General features: G+C 50.9%; 2 protein-coding genes across 4 annotated transcripts; one reads left to right on the top strand and one right to left on the bottom strand.

The window, feature by feature from the left end:
* Positions 1-381: 381 nt before the first annotated feature.
* Positions 382-12,724, bottom strand: LOC117869682 (immunoglobulin kappa light chain-like). Of its 2 annotated transcripts, none has more exons than XM_034756725.1 (6): positions 12,589-12,724; positions 5,499-5,831; positions 4,579-4,890; positions 3,080-3,190; positions 1,632-1,678; positions 382-803 (listed from the first exon to the last, which is right to left on the bottom strand). In XM_034756725.1, exons 1-6 carry the CDS (start codon positions 12,623-12,625, stop codon positions 708-710), a joined length of 936 nt encoding a protein of 311 aa, XP_034612616.1. In that variant the 5' UTR covers positions 12,626-12,724; the 3' UTR covers positions 382-707. The 2 variants fall into 2 exon arrangements, with proteins under 2 accessions (XP_034612616.1, XP_034612617.1); XM_034756726.1 differs by lacking the exon at positions 12,589-12,724 and adding an exon at positions 6,081-6,162.
* Positions 11,736-19,119, top strand: APH1A (aph-1 homolog A, gamma-secretase subunit). Of its 2 annotated transcripts, none has more exons than XM_034756727.1 (7): positions 11,736-11,906; positions 13,747-13,917; positions 14,240-14,313; positions 14,805-14,927; positions 15,809-15,936; positions 16,536-16,659; positions 17,478-19,119. In XM_034756727.1, the coding sequence occupies exons 1-7, from the start codon at positions 11,794-11,796 to the stop codon at positions 17,540-17,542; spliced, it is 798 nt and encodes a 265-aa protein (XP_034612618.1). In that variant the 5' UTR covers positions 11,736-11,793; the 3' UTR covers positions 17,543-19,119. The 2 variants fall into 2 exon arrangements, with proteins under 2 accessions (XP_034612618.1, XP_034612619.1); XM_034756728.1 differs by lacking the exon at positions 11,736-11,906 and adding an exon at positions 12,703-12,784.
* The last annotated feature ends 427 nt before the right edge of the window (positions 19,120-19,546 follow it).

The raw sequence follows: 19,546 nt of genomic DNA, 5'->3' as shown, positions 1-19,546 counted from the left end.
TCCGTGAATTTACTAAAACTATCTGCGACCAAATCTGAGCCTTAATTATGAGATTATCTTAATTAAAGATGTGTGGCCAAATCCCAGCCAGGCTTTTGAAGCAAGCGTGGCTAAAACGCAAGGTCACAATGATACGCGACACATAGAGACCCCACGCCAGTAGTTCTGTGGCTTTGCAGGCGTGTGTTGTATATGACACACAACCACATAACAAACCCATGGGAATTACTAGTGGTACAGCAAGAGGGTAAAGGCCGGCTGGCTGAGTTCCCAGCAGTAGTTCAAGACTGAAAGAAAAAGAGGTTAATTTACAGGCAGGGCCGGATCCCCAGCTGGTGTGAACTGAGAGCAATGGAGCTATGACAACTTATACCAGCTGGGCATCTAACCATCCCATTTCTGAACCAGTTTAACTAAATCAGGGGAAACGACTGTGTTAAATCTATGCAAGCCCCAGTGTGTACACAGTTACAAATGGTGTTTATTGGCATTGCTTGTACAGGAACAATATAACTAACCCCAATACCTTTGAATTAGCTGTAAAGCCGCGTCCCTACACGGGGTTTACGCTAATGTAACTAACTTGGTTTTGCTCGATTGGTGCAGAGATTGAGCCCAGACGAGACCTGGGAGCCAGGAAGGATTCAACTCATCCCATTCGGATCAGCAGTCAGTTTGCCAGTTCAGATCCCCCTGTACCAGGTAGGTCAGGATTTTTCACTCTTCCCTCTCGCTGGTCGCTCCATCGTGCTCCGGCCACGCTGCCTCGAATCAAAATCCAGCTGACAGTACACAAGCCCATCCTGCACGGTGACAGTCAGGAAAATTAACCCCCCGTCCTGTATTGGTATCAACTGTGACAGGACTGACCATCAAAATGAGCTTACCCTCCCCAGGCCTTATTAAAAACTCCCTCTTCCGCCTCTGCCTTCCCTATCGATGGTGTTTTGTCAAATTGGAAACTGTCCCTGGAGTCTAACTTTAAGAAGTTGGTTAGTGACAAACTTTGCTCTGACAGGGCCTTTCCTGTGCAAATTTCAAAGAGCTTTAAAATATTATTTCTCTCTCTTTATGGTCCTTATCTGGCCCCCCATTATTCTAATATCTGAGCACCTCGATTATTAATGTCTTTATTCCCGCCCCCTTGTGGGGCAGGGTTATTTTCCCCATTTTACAGAGGGGAACTGAGCCACACCGAGGCTAAGTGACTTGCCCAATGTCACATGGGGAATCTGTAGCGGAATTGACACCAGGTCTCCCAAGTCCCAGGTTAGTACCCTACCCATTGGGCCATCTTTCCTCTCTCTGTTAAGGGCTAATGACCTGCTCATATCATGAGACAGACTCTGCCCTGAAGATCTTATAACTGGAACCAATTAATAAAACCTCCCAGAATTCCCCTGCTTCTCCCTATTTTGCAGATGGGGAAACTGAGGCACGGAGCCATTTGGGGACTTGCCCAACATCACACACAGAGTTGAGATAGAGCCCAGTTCCCTCCCCCACCCCCATTCTGCTACTTTTGCCATTAAAGCCACTTTATGGATCAATCCATCTAGGCCCCTAAGTGAATGGGAGCATTGAAATGTCTGAGACGGGCAGCGACAGAGACAGTTGGTAACACGCCATACCTGGTGCTCCTCTGGGGCTGGCGGTGCTGAGCTGCAGGCCTGGAATCCTGAGACAGAAAGAGACATTTGTAAGGTCCTGTTCCATTGGCATTTCCCCAAAAGGAGCATACAGACTCATGGGGTCCCCGCGCCCAGCACAGGGCAAACAGACAGATGGTTATATTCAGAGATTTAGCACCGATAAACTTGACAAACTATGGACCAGGAATAACTTGATCAAAAGCACCTAAGGGACCAAGGACCGGATCCTCAGAAAGATTTAGGTGCCTAACTCCCATTGGGACCTACATCCTTTAGGTGCTTTTGAAAACGTTGTCCTGGGGAGAGCTGGTCTCATTGAAAGTCATTGGGACTTGGGCCAGGTCTACACTAAAGACTTCTGCCAGCCTCGCTGTCGGGCAGGGGTACAAAGAGCTGTGCTGGCAGACGGCCCAGTGTAGACTCAGTTGTATCAACAAAACTGCACTTTTCCCGGTGTAGCTTTTCTTGCGTGGGGGAGCTGGAATAATCGGTCCTGGTAAAAGCACAGCTTTGCTGGTATCAGCTGTGTCTCCACTAGGGACGCTTTGCCATAGGGATGTGACTGCACCAGTAAAGCCTTCCAAGTGGAGACCTGGACTAAGTCCCAATGCTCACAAGGGCTAGATTTTCAAAGGTGTTTATGCAGATAGGTGCCTATTGGGATTTCTGAAAGCACTGCAGCAGGTGAGGTGCCAAACTCCCATGGAGGTCAATGGGATTTAGGTGCCTGGGTGCGTTTGCAAATCCCACGAGGCGCCTCTCTGTGTCTCTAGGTGCCTAAAGACCGTTGAAAATCTGGCCCTCGGTCACTTTTGAAAACATTCCCCTCCACCCACAGCAGCTCCATGGGTCCATCGCCTCCCTTCGTCGCCAAAATCAAACCTTTCTCCAGAGGCGGGAAACAACTTCCAGAGGTCGGGCCTGATTCGGTTTGCCCTGCACCCTGTGCAGTCAGCGGCACTGATCGGAGTCGATCAGCACTGCTTTGATCCGGTAGCGTTTCAAACCCGCCTTGCACAGTGTTACATGACCATCCCAGGGGCCCAAATCCCCCCCCACCTTTACACCCGCATGTAATTTCAGTGACTTTAGCGGGGTTGACCGGATTCACAGCAGGGGAGTGAGCGGAGAATCAGACAAGCTGCAGGGCAGTGGAGAATCAGACCCTCGGAAAACAAAGCTACTGAGATCAGGCAGCGTGACAAATAGAATCATAGAACTATAGGCCTGGAAGGGATCTCGAGAGGTCATCTAATCCAGTCCCCTGCACTCGTGGCAGGAGTAAGTATTATCTAGACCATCCCTGACAGGCGTTTGTCTAATATACAGTGTGTTCAGTCATCCCAGGAGCGAATAATGCCCTGGGGTGAAGCATGGGAATGGGACTTCGCTCTGCAGGAGTTTCTGGGATGAACTGTGGTCATTACCTCGAGTGGAAGGGCAGCAAATCCAAACAAGGCTCAGAGACACCATCAACAGCACCAGGGCTCCCCCTACTGCCAGGGGAACGGCGTACTGAAAGCATCCATCGTCAAAGCCTGGGGAGGAAGCAGACACAACTGACTCACTTGAGTAGAGACGGTCATGACTGCACAGCGTGTACGGAGCTGGGCAGGACACGGTTTGCCAGTCCCCTGAATATTCTCCAGACATTGAAAAATGTTCCCGTCCCAAATCGGGAGAAAAAGTCGATATCTCAAAGTTCTGTGACCCAAAAATCCAAAACAAACAAAGGAACGAACACTGGGTTTGGGTCACTGAGAATATTTTGTTTCAATTTTGACCTTTTCTTCTTAACCTATTTTTAGTCTGAATTTACAAAAACGTCTCCACAAAAAGGTTTCACCTGAAAAACTGAAACTTTCCAGTTCAGCAACGTAGAAAGAGACATTTCCACGATTTTGAAGCTTTCCTCCAAAAGTTTGTCAAGACGAGAGGTTCGTCCAAACTGACCCTGTCTCCTGAACTGTTTTGGTTTTGACAAACTGACACTTCTTGGCACAAGAAGATTAATTGAAAAATTCCCCACCTCTGCAGAACAAGCCAGCAGGAGCCTTCGATCCATTTCACTCTCCCTTTTCATTAGGCCAATGAATAATATTCCCTTGGGTCAGTGATTTAGCCTGTTCCCAAAACCTACTCTGCAGTTTCTGCCACTCCTCTCCCTTCTGTGCCCCAGGAGAGCACCTCTCCCAGGGATATTTGGTACTATTTCACCGTGGAACCTACCTCACACATGGGCTTTTTGTGCACATTGGTTCAGACCACTACAGACTTTTGCCGACCTAACTACTCCCGTCGAGATGTGAAGAGGTGTGATCCCTCACTGACGGGTGCTCCTACTGTAGGCTTTTACCAGTGCCACCTATTTCCCTCGTGGGAGTGGCTTTGCTAGACCAGTACAAAGCACAGCTTTCCTGGTGTAGCTGCACCCACATCGGAAGCACTTTGCCAGTATCCTATCCTATCTCCTAGAACTCAAAGGGACCTTGAAAAGTCATCAAGTCCAGCCCCCTGCCTTCACTAGCAGGACCAAGTACTGATTTTGCCCCAGATCCCTAAGTGGCCCCCTCAAAGATTGAACTCACAACCCTGGGTTTACGCAGACCAATGCTCAAACCACTGAGCTATCCCGTATAGCAAACTGCTATTTCGACACCAGTAAAGCACTCCTAGTGTAGACATGGCCTCAGAAAGAAGAGTGGCGTTTTCTTTCCCTGCCTCTTCTTTCCCTTCTCAAAGTTCCTTGCAAGTCTCTCTGCACCTAATTAACTGAAAGGTTCATACATTCCAGCTTTCCGTGATGACAAAATATTTATTTTTTTAATTTATCATTTCAAAGCAGCTTTGACTGAGAGCGCGTCCCATGGCTATAGCTTAGATCTTACTCCCCTCTAACTCCAGAAGCAAATATCAAATCACTCACGTTCAATATACCTGGCACTTTTCTTCACACTGTTGCCAGAAGAGTTGAATTTGACTTCACAGGTGAGAATTTTCGCACTGGTCCAGGCGTCCTTCGGGATGCTAATGTGACTTATGAGCATTAAGGATCCATCCTTTGCTTTCAGTGATCGCATTAGTGCTTGTTCCTGCCAATCCCCAGAAATATTCCAGGAAATTTGGACTGGGTTGGAAACTCCATGAACAAGGCAAGCCAGATCAACCGTCCCAGTGGAAATAAGACCAGGGAGAGATGGAGCCAGAAGCAAAACCCAGCTGCTGGTGGTGTAGCTGTCTGAGCAGAATAAAGCAGAGAATTTATTGTTCCATCCTGTGTCTGACTCACAACAGACCTACCATCTGTTTATTATCTAATTAAGGGCACCGATTTTACTTTGTTACAATTGTACACTTCCACTGAAATCAATACAATTACACGGGTGTAACTGACCGGATTTTAGGAATGTTCATCTCATGAGATGGGGATTGATTCAAAGTAAAACATTCTGCAAAAAGAAAAGGATAAATTTGGCTAAATGCATTCATGGCTGTTAGGTCAAAAGCATCCCCAGTCTGGCAGCTATAAATAGTGATGAGAGTAAAACTAAAATGCTTTGAGATCTACTGGTGGAAAGCACTAGGTATGTGCTAGGTGGGTTTATTATTCTTTAAAATAAACCCTGTCATCTTTGACCACTGAACATTTTTAATTGAATCCCCCAAAACTGCAAAATCGGCTTCTTAGCAGCTCTGTTTAGTTGTCATTTTTCAGCTTAGTTTCCCCTTTTCAGCCATTTCAGCTTTGAAAATGGTATTATGTTGTTCCATTTTCCAGGGTTTTTTTTAACATCTCAGCATTGCCGATCACTTTTCCCCTTGCATTACACCATTATCTTTCCTTACCTCCAACAATCAGTGTGGATCCATTGCCGAAAATCAGATAGCTGCTGGTTTTAACAGCACAGTAATAGTCACCAGACTCGTTCTGCTGGACGTTGTAGATTTCCAGTGTCATGCCGTGTGTCTCGGGTTTGCAGGCAAACTTACTTACATTTTGATCATCTAAGCATTTCTTGATGCAGGTGGGCCCCTCGCCTTCTCTTCTCCTGTACCAATAAACCGAAATGCCACCTCCTTCCAGTTTTTCTTTGGAAGAACAGGGGATCTTTGCCGTAGCACTAATTCCGACAAACAGGAATTGCTGAGTCGGGTACAGAGATAACTGTGCTCCCAACACTGCAGAGATAAAAGAGGGTATAGTGATTAACCTCCATTCGTCCTCGGCTACAAAATAAACTGGACACTTAGAATTCAAATGAATTAATCTTCATAAGGTTCATGCTCTGTAACGGTGCCTTGTTAGAGATCATGCTAAGACTATATCAGAGCATGGGGATCTCTTAAGTTCTCTGAGTCTATAATAGGAGATGTTCCGTTTTCTCAATTCTAAAGGTAAATGCTCTAAGAAATGCTGAAGGATTTTACCCATGGAAGACAAGAGCAGGTATCTGACAAGCGGCATGTCTGTAGGAGTAAATAATTACCGTCCTGCAACCCCAGCTCAAGGGCTGCTGTCTACTAGACTTCAAAAGAGTCCAATAACATGGGCAGTGAACGCCTCCCTGGGGGATGGGCTGTGGTGGTGATAGGTACCACTGGCAAGTATTTGCACAGAAATCACGCTGGATGGGGCATGTCTGGTATTTCCAAGAGTAGATTGCCCCATTATTTGAAGGTGCTGGATAATTTCTGCTAGCTCCAAATTGCCCTCCTGGTTTTTAATAACGATCAGCAGCAACTGGGACCTAGCCAGGATGACCAGACAGCAAGTGTGAAAAATCGAGACAGGGGGTGGGGGGAAATAGGAGCCCATATTAAAAAAAAAAAAAGCCCCAAATATTGGGACTGTCCCTATAAAATAGGGACATCTGGTCACCCTAGACCTAGCACACGATGTCTTTCTAACACTGCAGCATGTTGATTCTCCCAGACACACACATACGCACACACACACCACCCATTACAAATATGTCTTTTGCTCACATCAGATCCATAACTTCGAAGTGCCTAGAACTGAAACCGGCTCTGGGAGGAGGCAGACGGTGGGGGCTGAGGACCCAAAGAGACGGACTATCCCATTGGAACCATCACCCACCTTGTCTGGTTCTCATTGGTGTTAAATGAGCAGAAGCCGTGATGGCCCCACGCTGCTGTCTGCTCGTTTTAGGCCCTGAACCTGTACTGAGAGTTGCCTGGGTAAATCTCTGTTTGCACAGAACCCCATTAAAATCATGGGAGTCCACCTGGGTGCAGGAGTCTGACCAGGCGGTTTTCAGGGCAGGATCAGGGCCTTAGTTTGTGTGTCCAGCATGAAGTTATTGCTTGTGTTATGCTGACGTAAGGTCAGAGGATCCTGGTTCCTTCAGACTCACGGAAACAGCACAGGGGCGCTGAATGTCCATCACCACCCTGATTGACCTACTCCTAGTGCCATCACTTATGCCAACGCAAAATGGTTGCCCCGCTTTATTTGACTGGAATGGTAGGGTTCTGCACCATGTCGCCTGGGGACAAAGGACTGCACGTGCTGGGGACTGAGGCCCAAGAGGGGGGTGTCGTGAGTGAGGCTGGGTGAAATTTTTCATCCAAAACTTCTGGCTGGTGAACAATGCTGATTCAGTGACACCGAACGTTCGGCAAATTTGTGCCTGTTTTGCCAAATGGTTTTGATGGAAAACAAACAAAGACATTCAGAAAAACTCGAAACGTTTTGCTTTTTCGGTTCAAAAACGACTTTGTCCCTTTTTGCGTGAATTTTATTTTTAAAAAAATCAAAAATGTATAAAAGTGGTCGGAAACAAAATATTTCATTCCACCCACAATGATTTTTTTTTTTTAACTTTTTGATTTGCAGAAAATTTTGAAACATTTTGTGTTTAGTTTGGCTTGAAACAATTTTTTTCCCCATATTTGCCAGTGAACTGGGAAATCTGTTAGACTTCCCGCTCTAGTTCTGAGCCTATTCCACCAAGCAAACAGCTGAAAATGAACCGGCTTTGCAAAATTGCTTAGCTCAGGCCCAGAATTGCTTGGGTTGCTTTGACTATGATGTAGATGAAAAAAGGAATGACATTTTACTCATCCATCAAAAAATAATGACTGGCTTCTGGTGGAAAGCAGTTGGAATTTTGCCAGCCTGTAATAAACAAAGAAATACAGCAGTGACTATTGTAGTAACACACAGGGGTTCCAGCTGAGATTCCATCGTGCCAGACGCAGCACAGACACACAATGAAACAGTCCCTGTCTTAGATACTCGTCTGGCCCCAATTACCGTAGTATCTGAGCATCTCACAGTTCTTCATGTAGGGATCTTTACAACCCACTTGTGGGGGAGGGCAGTGCTATTATCCCCATTGTACAGATGGGGAAACTGAGGTATCGCACGACTAAGCGATTTTTCCAAAGACACCCAGCAGGTCAGTAGCAGAGCTTGGAATAGATCCCAGGTCTCCTGAGTCCTTATACAGTGCCTGGCCTACTAGATAATGCTGCTGCTCCATGTGACGCTTTCTGAAGGAACAGCGGGACCAAGGAAGCATAGCCATCCTTATCTGGTTCGTTTGCATCATCTGGGATTTTATGCCCCCAGTTCCACAGGCTGCATTATTTCAGAAGTGGAAATGGAAAGAATGTGTATTGTCTTGAATTGGATTTCGGAAGGATTTGACGATGCAGGCTATAAAAAGCCCTGACGGTGCAGTGGTGCTTTTTACTGGCCTCATTTCAATAGAAATGCAACAAGCGAAGCCACATCACAGAGTCTGTGGTCTTGGACAAAAGGGTGAGTCAGAGACGGTCAAGGTGAGAATTCAAAGAGCCGATGTCTCCGCACGCTGAATGGAAAAAAAGATGCGGCCAGTTCTGTCTCATTTCCTTCCTGGTCTCGCCTTCAATGAGAACTCAAAATAGGATGCCCAACGTTGGGGGAGTTTTTGAAATACCGCAGGCTGGGTCTGCGCTGACGGGGGAACTTAAAGGAAATGCAAGGGTAAGAGTGAGCGCTGCAGAGCTGGGCTGATGTCACCTATACGACAGGATGCGTTTGTATAGCATCCCTCAGCGTGGTCTCAGAGGGCTTTGCAAAATGATCTCTCTACTGCAAATGAGAGCCAACAGGGAGTGTACGGTCTCAGAGGGCAGGGAACAGGTCCGGAGCCTTTCCCGTCTAAGGCCTTGTCTAGAGCTGGCTGGGGATGTTCCAACGAAAAGATTTTTCTGTGGAAAATGCTGATTTGTCCAAACCGAAGCTGTTCACGGGAAAAGTTTGGTTTCAACGAATCTCCCAGTTAGAAACGTGGGAGGAAAGAACAGTTTTGAAACTGTCCGAACATTTTGACGTTTTCTAAATGAAGAGTTTCATTTTTCAGTTCAAAGTCACTTTTTGTTTCAAAATTTCAGTTGATTTATACGAGAGAAAAGGTCAAAGCGGGGGAGGGGGGGAAGGACAAAATTGAAATTTCTATTGACCCAATATGAAAAAAAATTCAGATATTAGTTTGCAATTTTTTTTTTTGAGATTTCAAGTTTTCATCCCAATTCCGGGTGGGGAAAAAAATGTCAAAAATCTTGAAAACTCTCACAGCATGGGAAAAACATTTCCCACCGAGTTCTAACCTTGTCTACAAACCAAAGCTGTGTTGCTTTAACTATACCAGTATAGTTAGATCAGTACAACTCCCCTTGTCTCGATGTAGTTATACTGATATAAAACTGCTGATCACACTATAGCTCCTTTCCATATGGAAAGGGAAATTAGCTATCTTGATACAAGGCGTCTTTATACCGGTCTAACTGTACACACACTGTGGGCTGTACTGGCATAACTATTCTGGTAAGAAATCACTGCTAACCAACATATTTATACCAGTGTAACTTTTAAATGTAGACCAGGCCTACGTCAGAGGTTCAAATCCAGTTGTCATTTTGATGGCCTACGCAAAACATTGTAGGACTCAAACTAAAACTGCTCAGAGCCTGCACCTGTCCACTTGGCATTTACTTGTTTGTAGTCAGGGCAATGAAACCAAGACATGGAAACAGAACTCCCATCTCCCTCCAGCTATGGGCCCTGCAGCTCAGGGTTGAGACTGAGTGGGGGAAGTTTGCCATGCTGTTGTATGGACTGACAATCAGAAGACTCCAATTTCCAAGGCTGTCAAATTCTCTCTTCTTAGCAGCACTAAAGTCACTTTTTAAATTAAAAATGGAAAGCAGCAGAGAGTAAATGCATCTTGAATTTAATTCTAAAAGCTGCAATGCACTGACAGCTCAGAGGGAGTCGGCAACTCCAATGCAAAGGTCTCCTGCAGCCCCATTGATCCATCCCGGTATAGAGTCGGGGCACATTAATGGCCATAGACAGCCTCAGCTCTGTGCATGAAACTCCCTCTGACATGAATGGGGTCTGGGTTATAGAAGTACAGGTATTTGATCCTACAGACACTAGGGCAAAGGTATTCCTTTGAACTCAATAGTGTTAGACACCCAAAACCCTTTAGAGGAGCTGGGCCTACGAACATATAATGATGAATTAATAAACCAGGCTGTGAATATGAACGAAGGCTGATTTTTAGAAATGCTTTTCAGCTCACGTTCACTTCATTTGGAGACGTGGATGCGCTGAAAAACAGGTCCTAAGGAGTTTAAAACCAGAAAGAACTAATACTTCCCTTCTCCTGGGGCTTTCATCTTTAAAGTGCATTCCCTTTCATCTTCTATTAGACTGTTTCACTTTTTGCCCCCTGCCTTTTACATATGTGTTGTTTTTAAATTCAGTAGGCAGGTTGCTGGCTCATCTGGTGTTTAAGCAAGGCTGGAGCTCAGCGCCCTGAAATGTTTGTTCGTTTCAACCACAAGCTGCGATCATTGGTGGGTTAGTTATTTTTTATTCAGAGGGTTAATTGGATTGCCAATTCTGGGCGCTGCAATGAAATGTGATTCTACCACAGTGACACCTTGTGGCTGAATGGAAATTTAAGCCGGGCGACTGCTAACGAAAAATCCAGGGAGCCATACAGACCCCATTAAAAATATTGCCAATCCCAAGCATTCAAAAATCATGTCAGGTCAGGCTCCTCAAAATCACGCATTGGCTTAAAAATCATGAGATTTTAAACAAGAACCACTGTGGGGTTCTTTTCATGTGCTTTCTGGTGTCGTAGCCTTTAGGGTTCATATTTTCACATTTCAGACATGAGAGTGAGAAACTTATTTTTGTAAAAAAAAAAATGAAAGATGAAATTCTCACATAGTAACTTGATTCTAGGAGCTGGGGCTTTAAGAAAAGCACCCATTAGGCTCTGCAAGAAATATAAATAATCACACATTATTAGTTATTATTAGTTGTGTAGTGGCAGCACCTAGGGGCTCCCATCTGGGGTCAGGACTCCACTGTGCTAGGTGCTGTACAAACACAGAACCAAAAAAAAAAAAGAGCTCCAGCAAGCTCATTAGAAGGATTTTGTCTCACACCCATTTGTCTCCATGCTGTGCCTCGAGCTGGTGAATACTGTTTAAGGGTGTGTGGATTTTTTGGGGGGGGAGGAATGACTCTCCCCAAAACCCTGGACTTGGGGGGCGTTCAGCCCCAGATCCAAAGTTTGCACCTTGAGTTTTCTGTGCATTTTTCACTAAGACATTAGCAAAACCCCTGCCCAGTCCAGTCCAGCCCTGCCCTGCTCTGCTCTGCCTTGCCAGCCCAAGCCCAGTCCTGCCCTGCTCGCAGGACGCAGCATTCTGGGCATGCTCCGCTCTGAGCATCCGCGCGCCCACGCGGCCTCTGGCGCCTGTGGCCACGCCCATATAAAACTACAACTCCCGCCATGCCGTGGGGCGGGGCGGTTGAGCGGTGCCGGCGACAACCTAGCCCGGGGGGCACGCGCCCCGCCTCGCCCATTGGTCAGCCAGGCCACGTCAATCCGCTGGAGGCGGGGCCCACTGCCGGGCTTTGTCGTCCCCTGCTCGGCTTCCGTAGCGGGAGGGAACGCAGGTGCAGCCGCCGGCGGCTCCTAGCCAGGGGTAGCTGTGGGGCGGCCTGACCCCAACTCTCCCGGGCCCCAGAGCCTGTCCCCCCCCCCCCCCCCCGCCCCCGTCCTGGGCCCCAGAACCTGACGCCCCCTCCCCACCCCCCCCAGCCATGGGGGCCACCGTGTTCTTCGGCTGTACGTTCGTGGCCTTCGGCCCGGCCTTCTCCCTCTTCCTGCTCACTGTGGCCGGGGACCCGCTCCGGGTCATCATCCTGGTGGCGGGGTGAGTCTGGGGCTGGGGACAGCCTCCCCCCCCCGGGGGAGAGCTGCCTGGGGGGAGGGGGGTTGGTAAGAGGGACTTCTCGTGTGGGGGCCCAGTACTGGGGGTGGAGCTGGGGGCTGAGGGGGCTCCCCCATGGAAGATGCTAGGGCTGGGTGAATCAAGGGGGGACCCTTGGTGAGGAGGTGCAGGGAACCCCCCCGCCCACATGATCCACCTGGTGGTGGGGTGGGTCCATACTGGACATCCCCTTTGGGGTAGGGGCTGGACTTGTCTGGGGTCCCAGTCAGGGTGTGTGTTGAGGTGGAGGTGCTAGAGACCCCTGTGGGGGATCTGGGTCCCCAGGAGCTGGGGGGGACCCCTTGGGTGATCATACTGGCAGCTGGGGGTGGGGGCTCATTGGGATAGGGGGTTGCTAGGGACCCCATCAGGTTGATCGTCCTGCGGGGTGGAGAACTTGTAGGGGTGATCACATGTGGGAGGTCGGGGGCGAGATGAAGGTTGCCTCTCTCTCTGGGTTAGCCTGGGGGTTGCCTGCGGGCCCTTGGGAAGTCTTGTTTGTATTGTCTCTGGGTGACAGACCTGGGCTAGGCTGAGTCTCCCCCATTCCAGGCAGAGTGAGACTTTAACTTTCTAGCACCTTTTGGAAAGTGGAAAACTAACCCTGCATTTCCTGGCTTCTCACCTTTTCTTTTCTGCCTTTCGGACGTAACTCTGAACATTCTTGGGAGGATTAAGTTGCCCCCCACGTCTCCGGGTTTCCCAGCAATTTGAGTTCCCGGACTTCAACTCTCGTGTTCCAGACGGGACACAATGGCCACACGGCTGCAACCTTATCTGCACCTTAGCCATGTAATCTGTGTACCAACCGTACAGGCTGGGTGAGACATCTCCGATTGGTGCCAAACAGCAGCTACGGAGCAAGCGTGGTCCGGATTTAATCCACCTTTGCTCAAATCTTTGCGACTCTAAAGTCCACGCAGTGCTCAGTGTTTGCACTGTACTACTGTGCAGGATCTCTTTGGGGTGGGGGTTCGCATTGCTTGGCTGCTTTAGCTGCTGTGCGGTGTTGTATGTTGTGCTCTTAAAGAGCCGGTTACGTGTGTCTCTCGGCTGCAGGCTGACCCTGTAATACAATGTCCCACGGTGAGTCTCTGGCAGCTGGGATTGAACATTGAACCTCTGGGTAGAAAACCATGAGGCTCTACTGCCTGAATTAAAAGACCCACATTGGAACAGGCTTATAAATGGCCCTGCCACCACGAGGGGGTGATAGAGCGCCCCACCAAGTGGGTGGGGGTTACGGGCGCCACTTGACAAATGGACATTTATTATTTGCAAAAAACTATATTGAAACCTTCCTTAAGACCCCCCCCCTCCCCCCCCAGTATTTGCTCCTCTGTGTTGACTGTTGCAGGGTTGCAGCTACCAGTCAATCAGTAACAACACCTGGTGATGCCCATGAGTCAGAAGCAGCGTGAGGTGTTTGCTGCTGATGGAAGGGAGTTGGAGCAGCCCAGATCGATGGTTGTAGTGGTCCATTTCTCACCACAAGGATGGGCCTAGGAAGAAGACTCATGTTCTTGAACCTTCCCCATTTAACAGAGAGGAAGTGCTTTGCCCAGAGTTGCTGAGTGAGTCAGTGTCAGCTCTAGGAGTAGAACCTAGGCCAAACACTTCCTTCTTACCCCCTGCCTGGGAGAAGCATGTCTCACACCAGCATGATCAAGTGTGGTCTGAGATGATAAAACTTCCCTTACTGAGCGCATGACCCACAGGGAGACTGCTGCAGTGACAACACATGTCTTCGCTTGTTTCCCATTTCTCTCTCTCTCTCTGACAGGGCGTTTTTCTGGCTAGTGTCCCTGCTGCTGGCCTCTTTGGTCTGGTTCATTTCCGTGCACCTCAGCAATCGGGAGGACTCCAGGCTGCAATATGGCCTCCTCGTCTTTGGGGCCGCGGTGTCGGTGCTGCTGCAGGAGGCGTTTCGATTTGCCTACTTCAAGCTACTCAAGTAAGAGCACCCCTCTAGGAGCAGACTGTTTCCCCCTGTGTGAAATGGGGCCCATGAGGCTGCCCTCCTGGGTGAGATCTGCTGATGAAAAGCACTAGAAAAGAACTAGGCATTATTATTAGAAACCGTGGGTGGCACCTGATCGTCGAACCCACTCCCAAGTGTGTTGCCCCCGTCTCTTGTAGATACGATCAATTAGCTGCCCTTTTTCTCTGCCACTTGCTTGATCAATACCACCTCCCCCTGTATGCCGCCAGCCCCCCTTCCAGTGCATCTCCTGCTTCAAACCCATGGGCCGTTCTCTTCTTCCTCTGCCCCCCAGGAAAGCCGACGAAGGCTTGGCGACGCTCAGTGAGGATGGGCAGTCTCCCATCTCCCTCAAGCAGATGGCCTATGGTGAGTAAACTGCTGGGCAAGAGCGTGTGCTTCCCCTCCCCCCGCGTAAATGACTGACCCCTCCACGCCCCGTTTCGGCCGTGCCCTGCAGCAGGTCTAGGGTGCCCAGATACCACGGTGATGGGGGTGATATAAGAATTGGAACAGAACAGCCGGGCGCTGCTGACTCTGTGTTGCAGTCGCTGGCTGGCAGTCACGCTTCCCTCTGTTAACTTCTGCCACTTGCCAGGAGCCTTGGCGTGCACTTAAGATGCATCTTCCTCCCCTCTCTGCCCCAGAACGCATTGGGCACAGCCCTGCGATGCGCTGAATTCTCCAGGCATGTCCGGATGCTAAGTCTGTCTCCTCGCCTCCTGGGAGAGCAGGGGTAATGTGCAAGATGCCGGGGAACTCCCCCGCGCTTGTCAAAGGAGTCCAAAGCTCATTGTGGTGCTTCGCGCAGCCACTGGTAACTTCAGCGCTGTTGGTCAATATCCTCTTCCTCCTCCTAGTATCGGGGCTATCCTTCGGGATCATCAGCGGGGTCTTCTCGGTCATTAACATCCTGGCGGACTCCATAGGCCCGGGCATCGTGGGGATCCACGGGGATTCGCCTTATTACTTCATCACGTCAGGTAAGGCAGGAGCCCCTGTGCGCTTGGGAATGATGGGGCCCGCTCCTGTCCTGATGTTTATTGGGTTGGGCTCAGAGCCCAGGTCAAACGCAGCAGGGGGAACCAGCTTTCCCTCCGGCTGTAGAAGATCAGATGCACCCAGAACCAGAGGAGACTGTTGGGGCGTGATGCAAGGCTGCCCCGTCCCTTCCTGTCCTCCAAGAGCTAAATAGATCACCACAGCACAATCCATCTTGGGCGGCAGTGCTATCTACTGGGTAGAACAGGAAACTGGGAGGCTAGAGCGCCATTGTTAATCCTGGCCCCGTTGAAGTAAACGGTACACCTCCTTTTGACTTCAGTGGGGTTCTAGACATGGCTCTGCCACTGATCATTGTGTGACCTTAGGCCCTCACTAAAAATGTGGCTCCCTGCTGGTGGGACTCTGAATCTAGCAAGTGTCTTGAGAGCCCTGGATCAAAGGGACTAGAAGAGGGTTATCATTACGTAGCCGGGAGGAACCGCTTGTGGCTACAGCTGTGAATCCTTCTTCCAAATGAGATGTGACACCTAGGCCCTCATTGTTTAGGGTCGCTAATGATCCCCATAAAGACCGGGATGTTAGCCTCAAATTTATCCCCTTTCCCAACTTCAGATTCCACTGGAGAAACGATTCCCACCTCCTCCTATAAAAGTTTATTGTTGGGATGGCTGCAGGGCTCCACTCCAGAGGTGGCTGCATTTCAGTAGCCATGCACAAACCGGTCTGCAAAATGCTTCGGGATCCTCCACGTGGAAAGGTGTTATAGAAGTGGGGAGATTGTGGTAACATGTTGCTGTTGTGAAGGTTTAGGGTGCTGACACCACACTGGTCTGACCCCCACCTCTCTCCCGCCTCCTAGCATTCCTGACCATGGCCGTCGTCTTCCTACACACATTCTGGGGGGTGATCTTCTTTGACGCCTGCGAGAGGCGGCGGTATTGGTCCCTGGCGCTGGTAGTGGCCAGTCACCTCATCACGTCCGGGTTGGTGAGTGGGGCTGAAGTCGTGCTGGATAGAGAGAGGTGATCGGATCCGACAGGGATGGCCGGCAGTGTGGGGATGGCTGGCTGGCACTGCCCTGGGCTTTGGGGGGAGGATGGGAGCCGGGGGGAGGATGGGAGCCGGGGGGAGTGGGAAATGGGATAGTCCGGGTTGCAGCAAGTGCTACAGAGTACACTTGTCTTCTGAAATGTCACAAAAGCTCATTCAGGGCTAGTCGCTCCCTGTTCTGACCCTCCCCCTGCGGCAGCTGATCCTGACGTGCTTGTGAGGAGATGGGGCTGGAGGGGGCTTAAGCAGTGTTAGTAAAGGACTTAGGGATCCCGAAAGCCCCTTGCAAGGGGCTCTGTATTATCCACTAAGCTCTGCATGATGAAACTGCTGGGCAGAAGTTGCAGCAGGGATCAGCATCACTCCGCTTGGGGGAGCGGATGCTGCCCATCTCCCCCGCCCCCAAAGACTTAGATGTGACGGCGTGGAGCAGAGTGCCTGGACCGGGGGCAGTCGCTGGGACCGGGTGCCAGGGCTCTGCAGGCAGACGGAAGGCGGTGGCACTTCTGACCTCGCTCTCCCTCCATCTCTCCTAGACGTTCCTGAATCCCTGGTACCAAGCCAGCCTCATCCCCATTTACATCATCACCATCTCCATGGGCGTCTGGGCCTTCTTCACGGCCGGCGGCTCCTTGCACAACGTCCTCGCCTGCCTTTCCTGTAAGGATCTAGCCGGGGGGAGTGGGGGCAGCAAGACCACATTCGCTGAAAGTGCTGGATGGTGGCACTAATCCACTCAGGAGACTCCCTTGGCCTAAGGGTGCTGTGGGGGGCAGTGGCGGGCAGTGGCGGGCAGTGGCACATGGATAGCAGCCACTCCCAGCTGGCTGGGTGCACACAACGCCCACCTAATGACCCGCTCCAGAACAATTGGCTCGAAATGATGCAAGCCTCTGTGACCCTGATCCTGCTTGGCCTGCAGGGGGAGGGGGAAGCGAGTGGGATGGGATTAGCCAGGGATTTCCACTAGATCCGGGACTGCTCCACCCCTGATGTCTGGTGGGGGAGGGCTATTCCCCCCGGAGCGCAGGCTCTCTTGTGGTGGAGACTCCCAGCCAGGCGCTGCTCCATCACTAACCGTCTAAACCCAGTGATGGGGAAACAGCCCTGGTAGGTCCAAGTCATCCCCCAGCCCCACGAGCCAATAGAGAACACGCAGCCACAGCCCTGGCCCTGCGAGACATTCGCTCTCGGTTGGCTGCTCAGTCCTTGCTCTCGCAGCTGAGACCCCCAGCAAAGAGACTGGTGTGGGCCACGGACGTCCACCATGGAGCAACCTCCCCTGCTAGGGCACAGACTGCAGCTAATCGCAAGCCTCCTGCGGAAGCTGGATTCGAACCTGTGAGCCAGAGGTAGAAGGGTATGAAACCTTTAAGCCACCCAAGCTGCTTCATGTGTTCTCCATTGCTGTCTGGCTCAGCCAGGCCCCCCGCTGCCGGGGACTGCCTGAGTTACTGACCTTTGCCCTTCCCTTGCAGGTAAACAGGAGGAAGACAACCGAGTGATGGTGTACTCTGCGCTGCAGGTCCCCGTCGAGGACTGAGCCCCTCCTCAGGCCGGCACCTGCCTGCCAGAGACATCCAGGGAAAACCAATACCCCAAGTGCCCTGTTCTCTGCAGCTGGGAGCAGCCTGGGCCACCCCCTCCCCCATGGCAGGAGCTGGGGCACAGGACTCGGAGCCTGTCAGAGCACTCACCCTGCTCATGGGGCTGGACTGCTGCGCTGGTGGAGGCGTGGCTGGGATTGCGAGGCTGAGTCCTGTGGGGACCTGGCGGTCTCTGTGCTGTGGATTCAAGGGCCTGGGGCACCGCCGGACTTTTTCCCTCCTGTCAGCTGCAAAGGACTGAAGCTCTGACCGGGCCTCTCGGACTCGAACCTGCCCAGAATCGGTCTCATGGCGGGTCTTGCAAACTCTGCCACCCCCTCCCTGTACGAACGCGCTGCCCACTTCAGAGGCGAATTGTCCTGCGGCTCCTCTGTCTGACTGGGGCTGCAGCAGAGGGGCTGGAAAGGCCTGTCCGGTAGCACTGACGCCCGTCCCTTTTGAAATGGTCCTTTATTGGCATCTATTTCTCTGGATCTCTATTCATACCGTAGGGTCTGGGTTCGCGCTTCGGTTGGTGGAGCAGCGAGCCCATCTGGCTGCCTGCCCCGGGGCCACGAAGGGCCCTCTGAGCCGTGCCCCAGGGTTTGTGGTAGTGAGGACACCTGTGGCTTTTCTGTGTTTGCTGCGGCGCCAGTGTGACCGGCTCAGCTGGGAACTCGCCTGCCGGCAAAGGTTGGCCTGTTTTGGGGAAGGCTCAGCTGGAACGGAACTCTAAAAGGATGGGGTGCGCTCCCCCCCTTGAGGTGCAACCAACCCTGCTAACTTCCGTCAAGTGACAGCTGGGTGAGGGCGCCCCCTGCAGGGTTAGTGAGCCCAAGATCCCTGGGTGATGGTCTAGAAACTCTTCAGCATTCTGTCCTTGGGCTCCTCCCCAGCAAGGCACGCATGTGTCTCAGCCTGAGACCTGCCTCGTTGCAGCGTAGCCTGGCAGGGGGGCTGAGCGTTAACGGGGCTGCCCCCCCACGAGAGAGCTGTGCTCCTAGCTACGCATGGGAAGCATCTGGGAAAAAGGTAGGCATGCATCCTGTGTCGCTCCCAGGCACCCCCTACTGGGAGGTCATGCAGCAGCCACGCGGGGGGGTGCAGCGTGCAAGTCATGCCCCAGAATGGAGGGGAAGGTTCTGATTTAGGGGGCGCTGCTGCAGAACGGCTTGCTGGTATTGCTGGCTCTGCAAGGGTTAATCTGCTGTAGCAGGCACTACCCGGCTATTGGCAATACCATGCGGCAGCTCGTCTCCAGAGAACCAGATGCTTCTGGTGCTGTGGAAGAGGGCCGAACGGTGCTGCTTTGTTCAGGGGCTAAAAGGGTTGCCTCGCAAACCTCACCCCCAGAGACTCCCTGAGGGTGGAGAGCAGCGACCGGCCGGCTGCTGTCTGCTACAAGAAGTTGAAAATCTCAGTGTGTGTGTTTGTTTTTTCCCCTAAGTTTGGGAGAAGATTCACTACATGTCTGTAAAATGGGGATTTTTTAAAATTATTTTTTTGATTCAGAGTAAAATCCTTTTAATAGAGACGCTGTGATGACTAATAAAGCCTTCTTTTGTAATGGGACGGGAGTGAGACCTGGTGGTTCCTTCTGGCCATGTCTGGGGTAAATCCACTTATTTTAGGGGGGCGGAGGGGAGATTGTATCCCTCCTTAGGGAATCTCCATTAAGGGCCACCCACTGTCATAGCAGTTGGGATCAGGGCCCTGCACAGCCGCTCTGTGAGATATAGGGTGTCTCGATCTTTAGGCGTTTGTCCTGATACTTTGCGGCACTCCGCCTTTTTTTTTTTGGTCTGCCGGCGACCCCCCTCACCCCCATGTGTCCCGATATTTTCTTCCTCTCATCTGGTCACCCTAGTGAGATAGGCCCTGCCCTGAAGAGCTCCCAGTCTAAATAAATTGGGGGAGGAGAGGAAACTGAGGCACAGAGTTGAAGTGATTTGCCCAAGATC

The sequence above is a fragment of the Trachemys scripta genome, chromosome 24 (assembly GCF_013100865.1).
Source record: "Trachemys scripta elegans isolate TJP31775 chromosome 24, CAS_Tse_1.0, whole genome shotgun sequence".
NCBI classification, from domain to species: Eukaryota; Metazoa; Chordata; order Testudines; family Emydidae; genus Trachemys; species Trachemys scripta.
The sequence above is the reverse complement of the archived record's forward strand: the minus strand, read 5'-3'. Positions and strand labels throughout refer to the sequence as shown.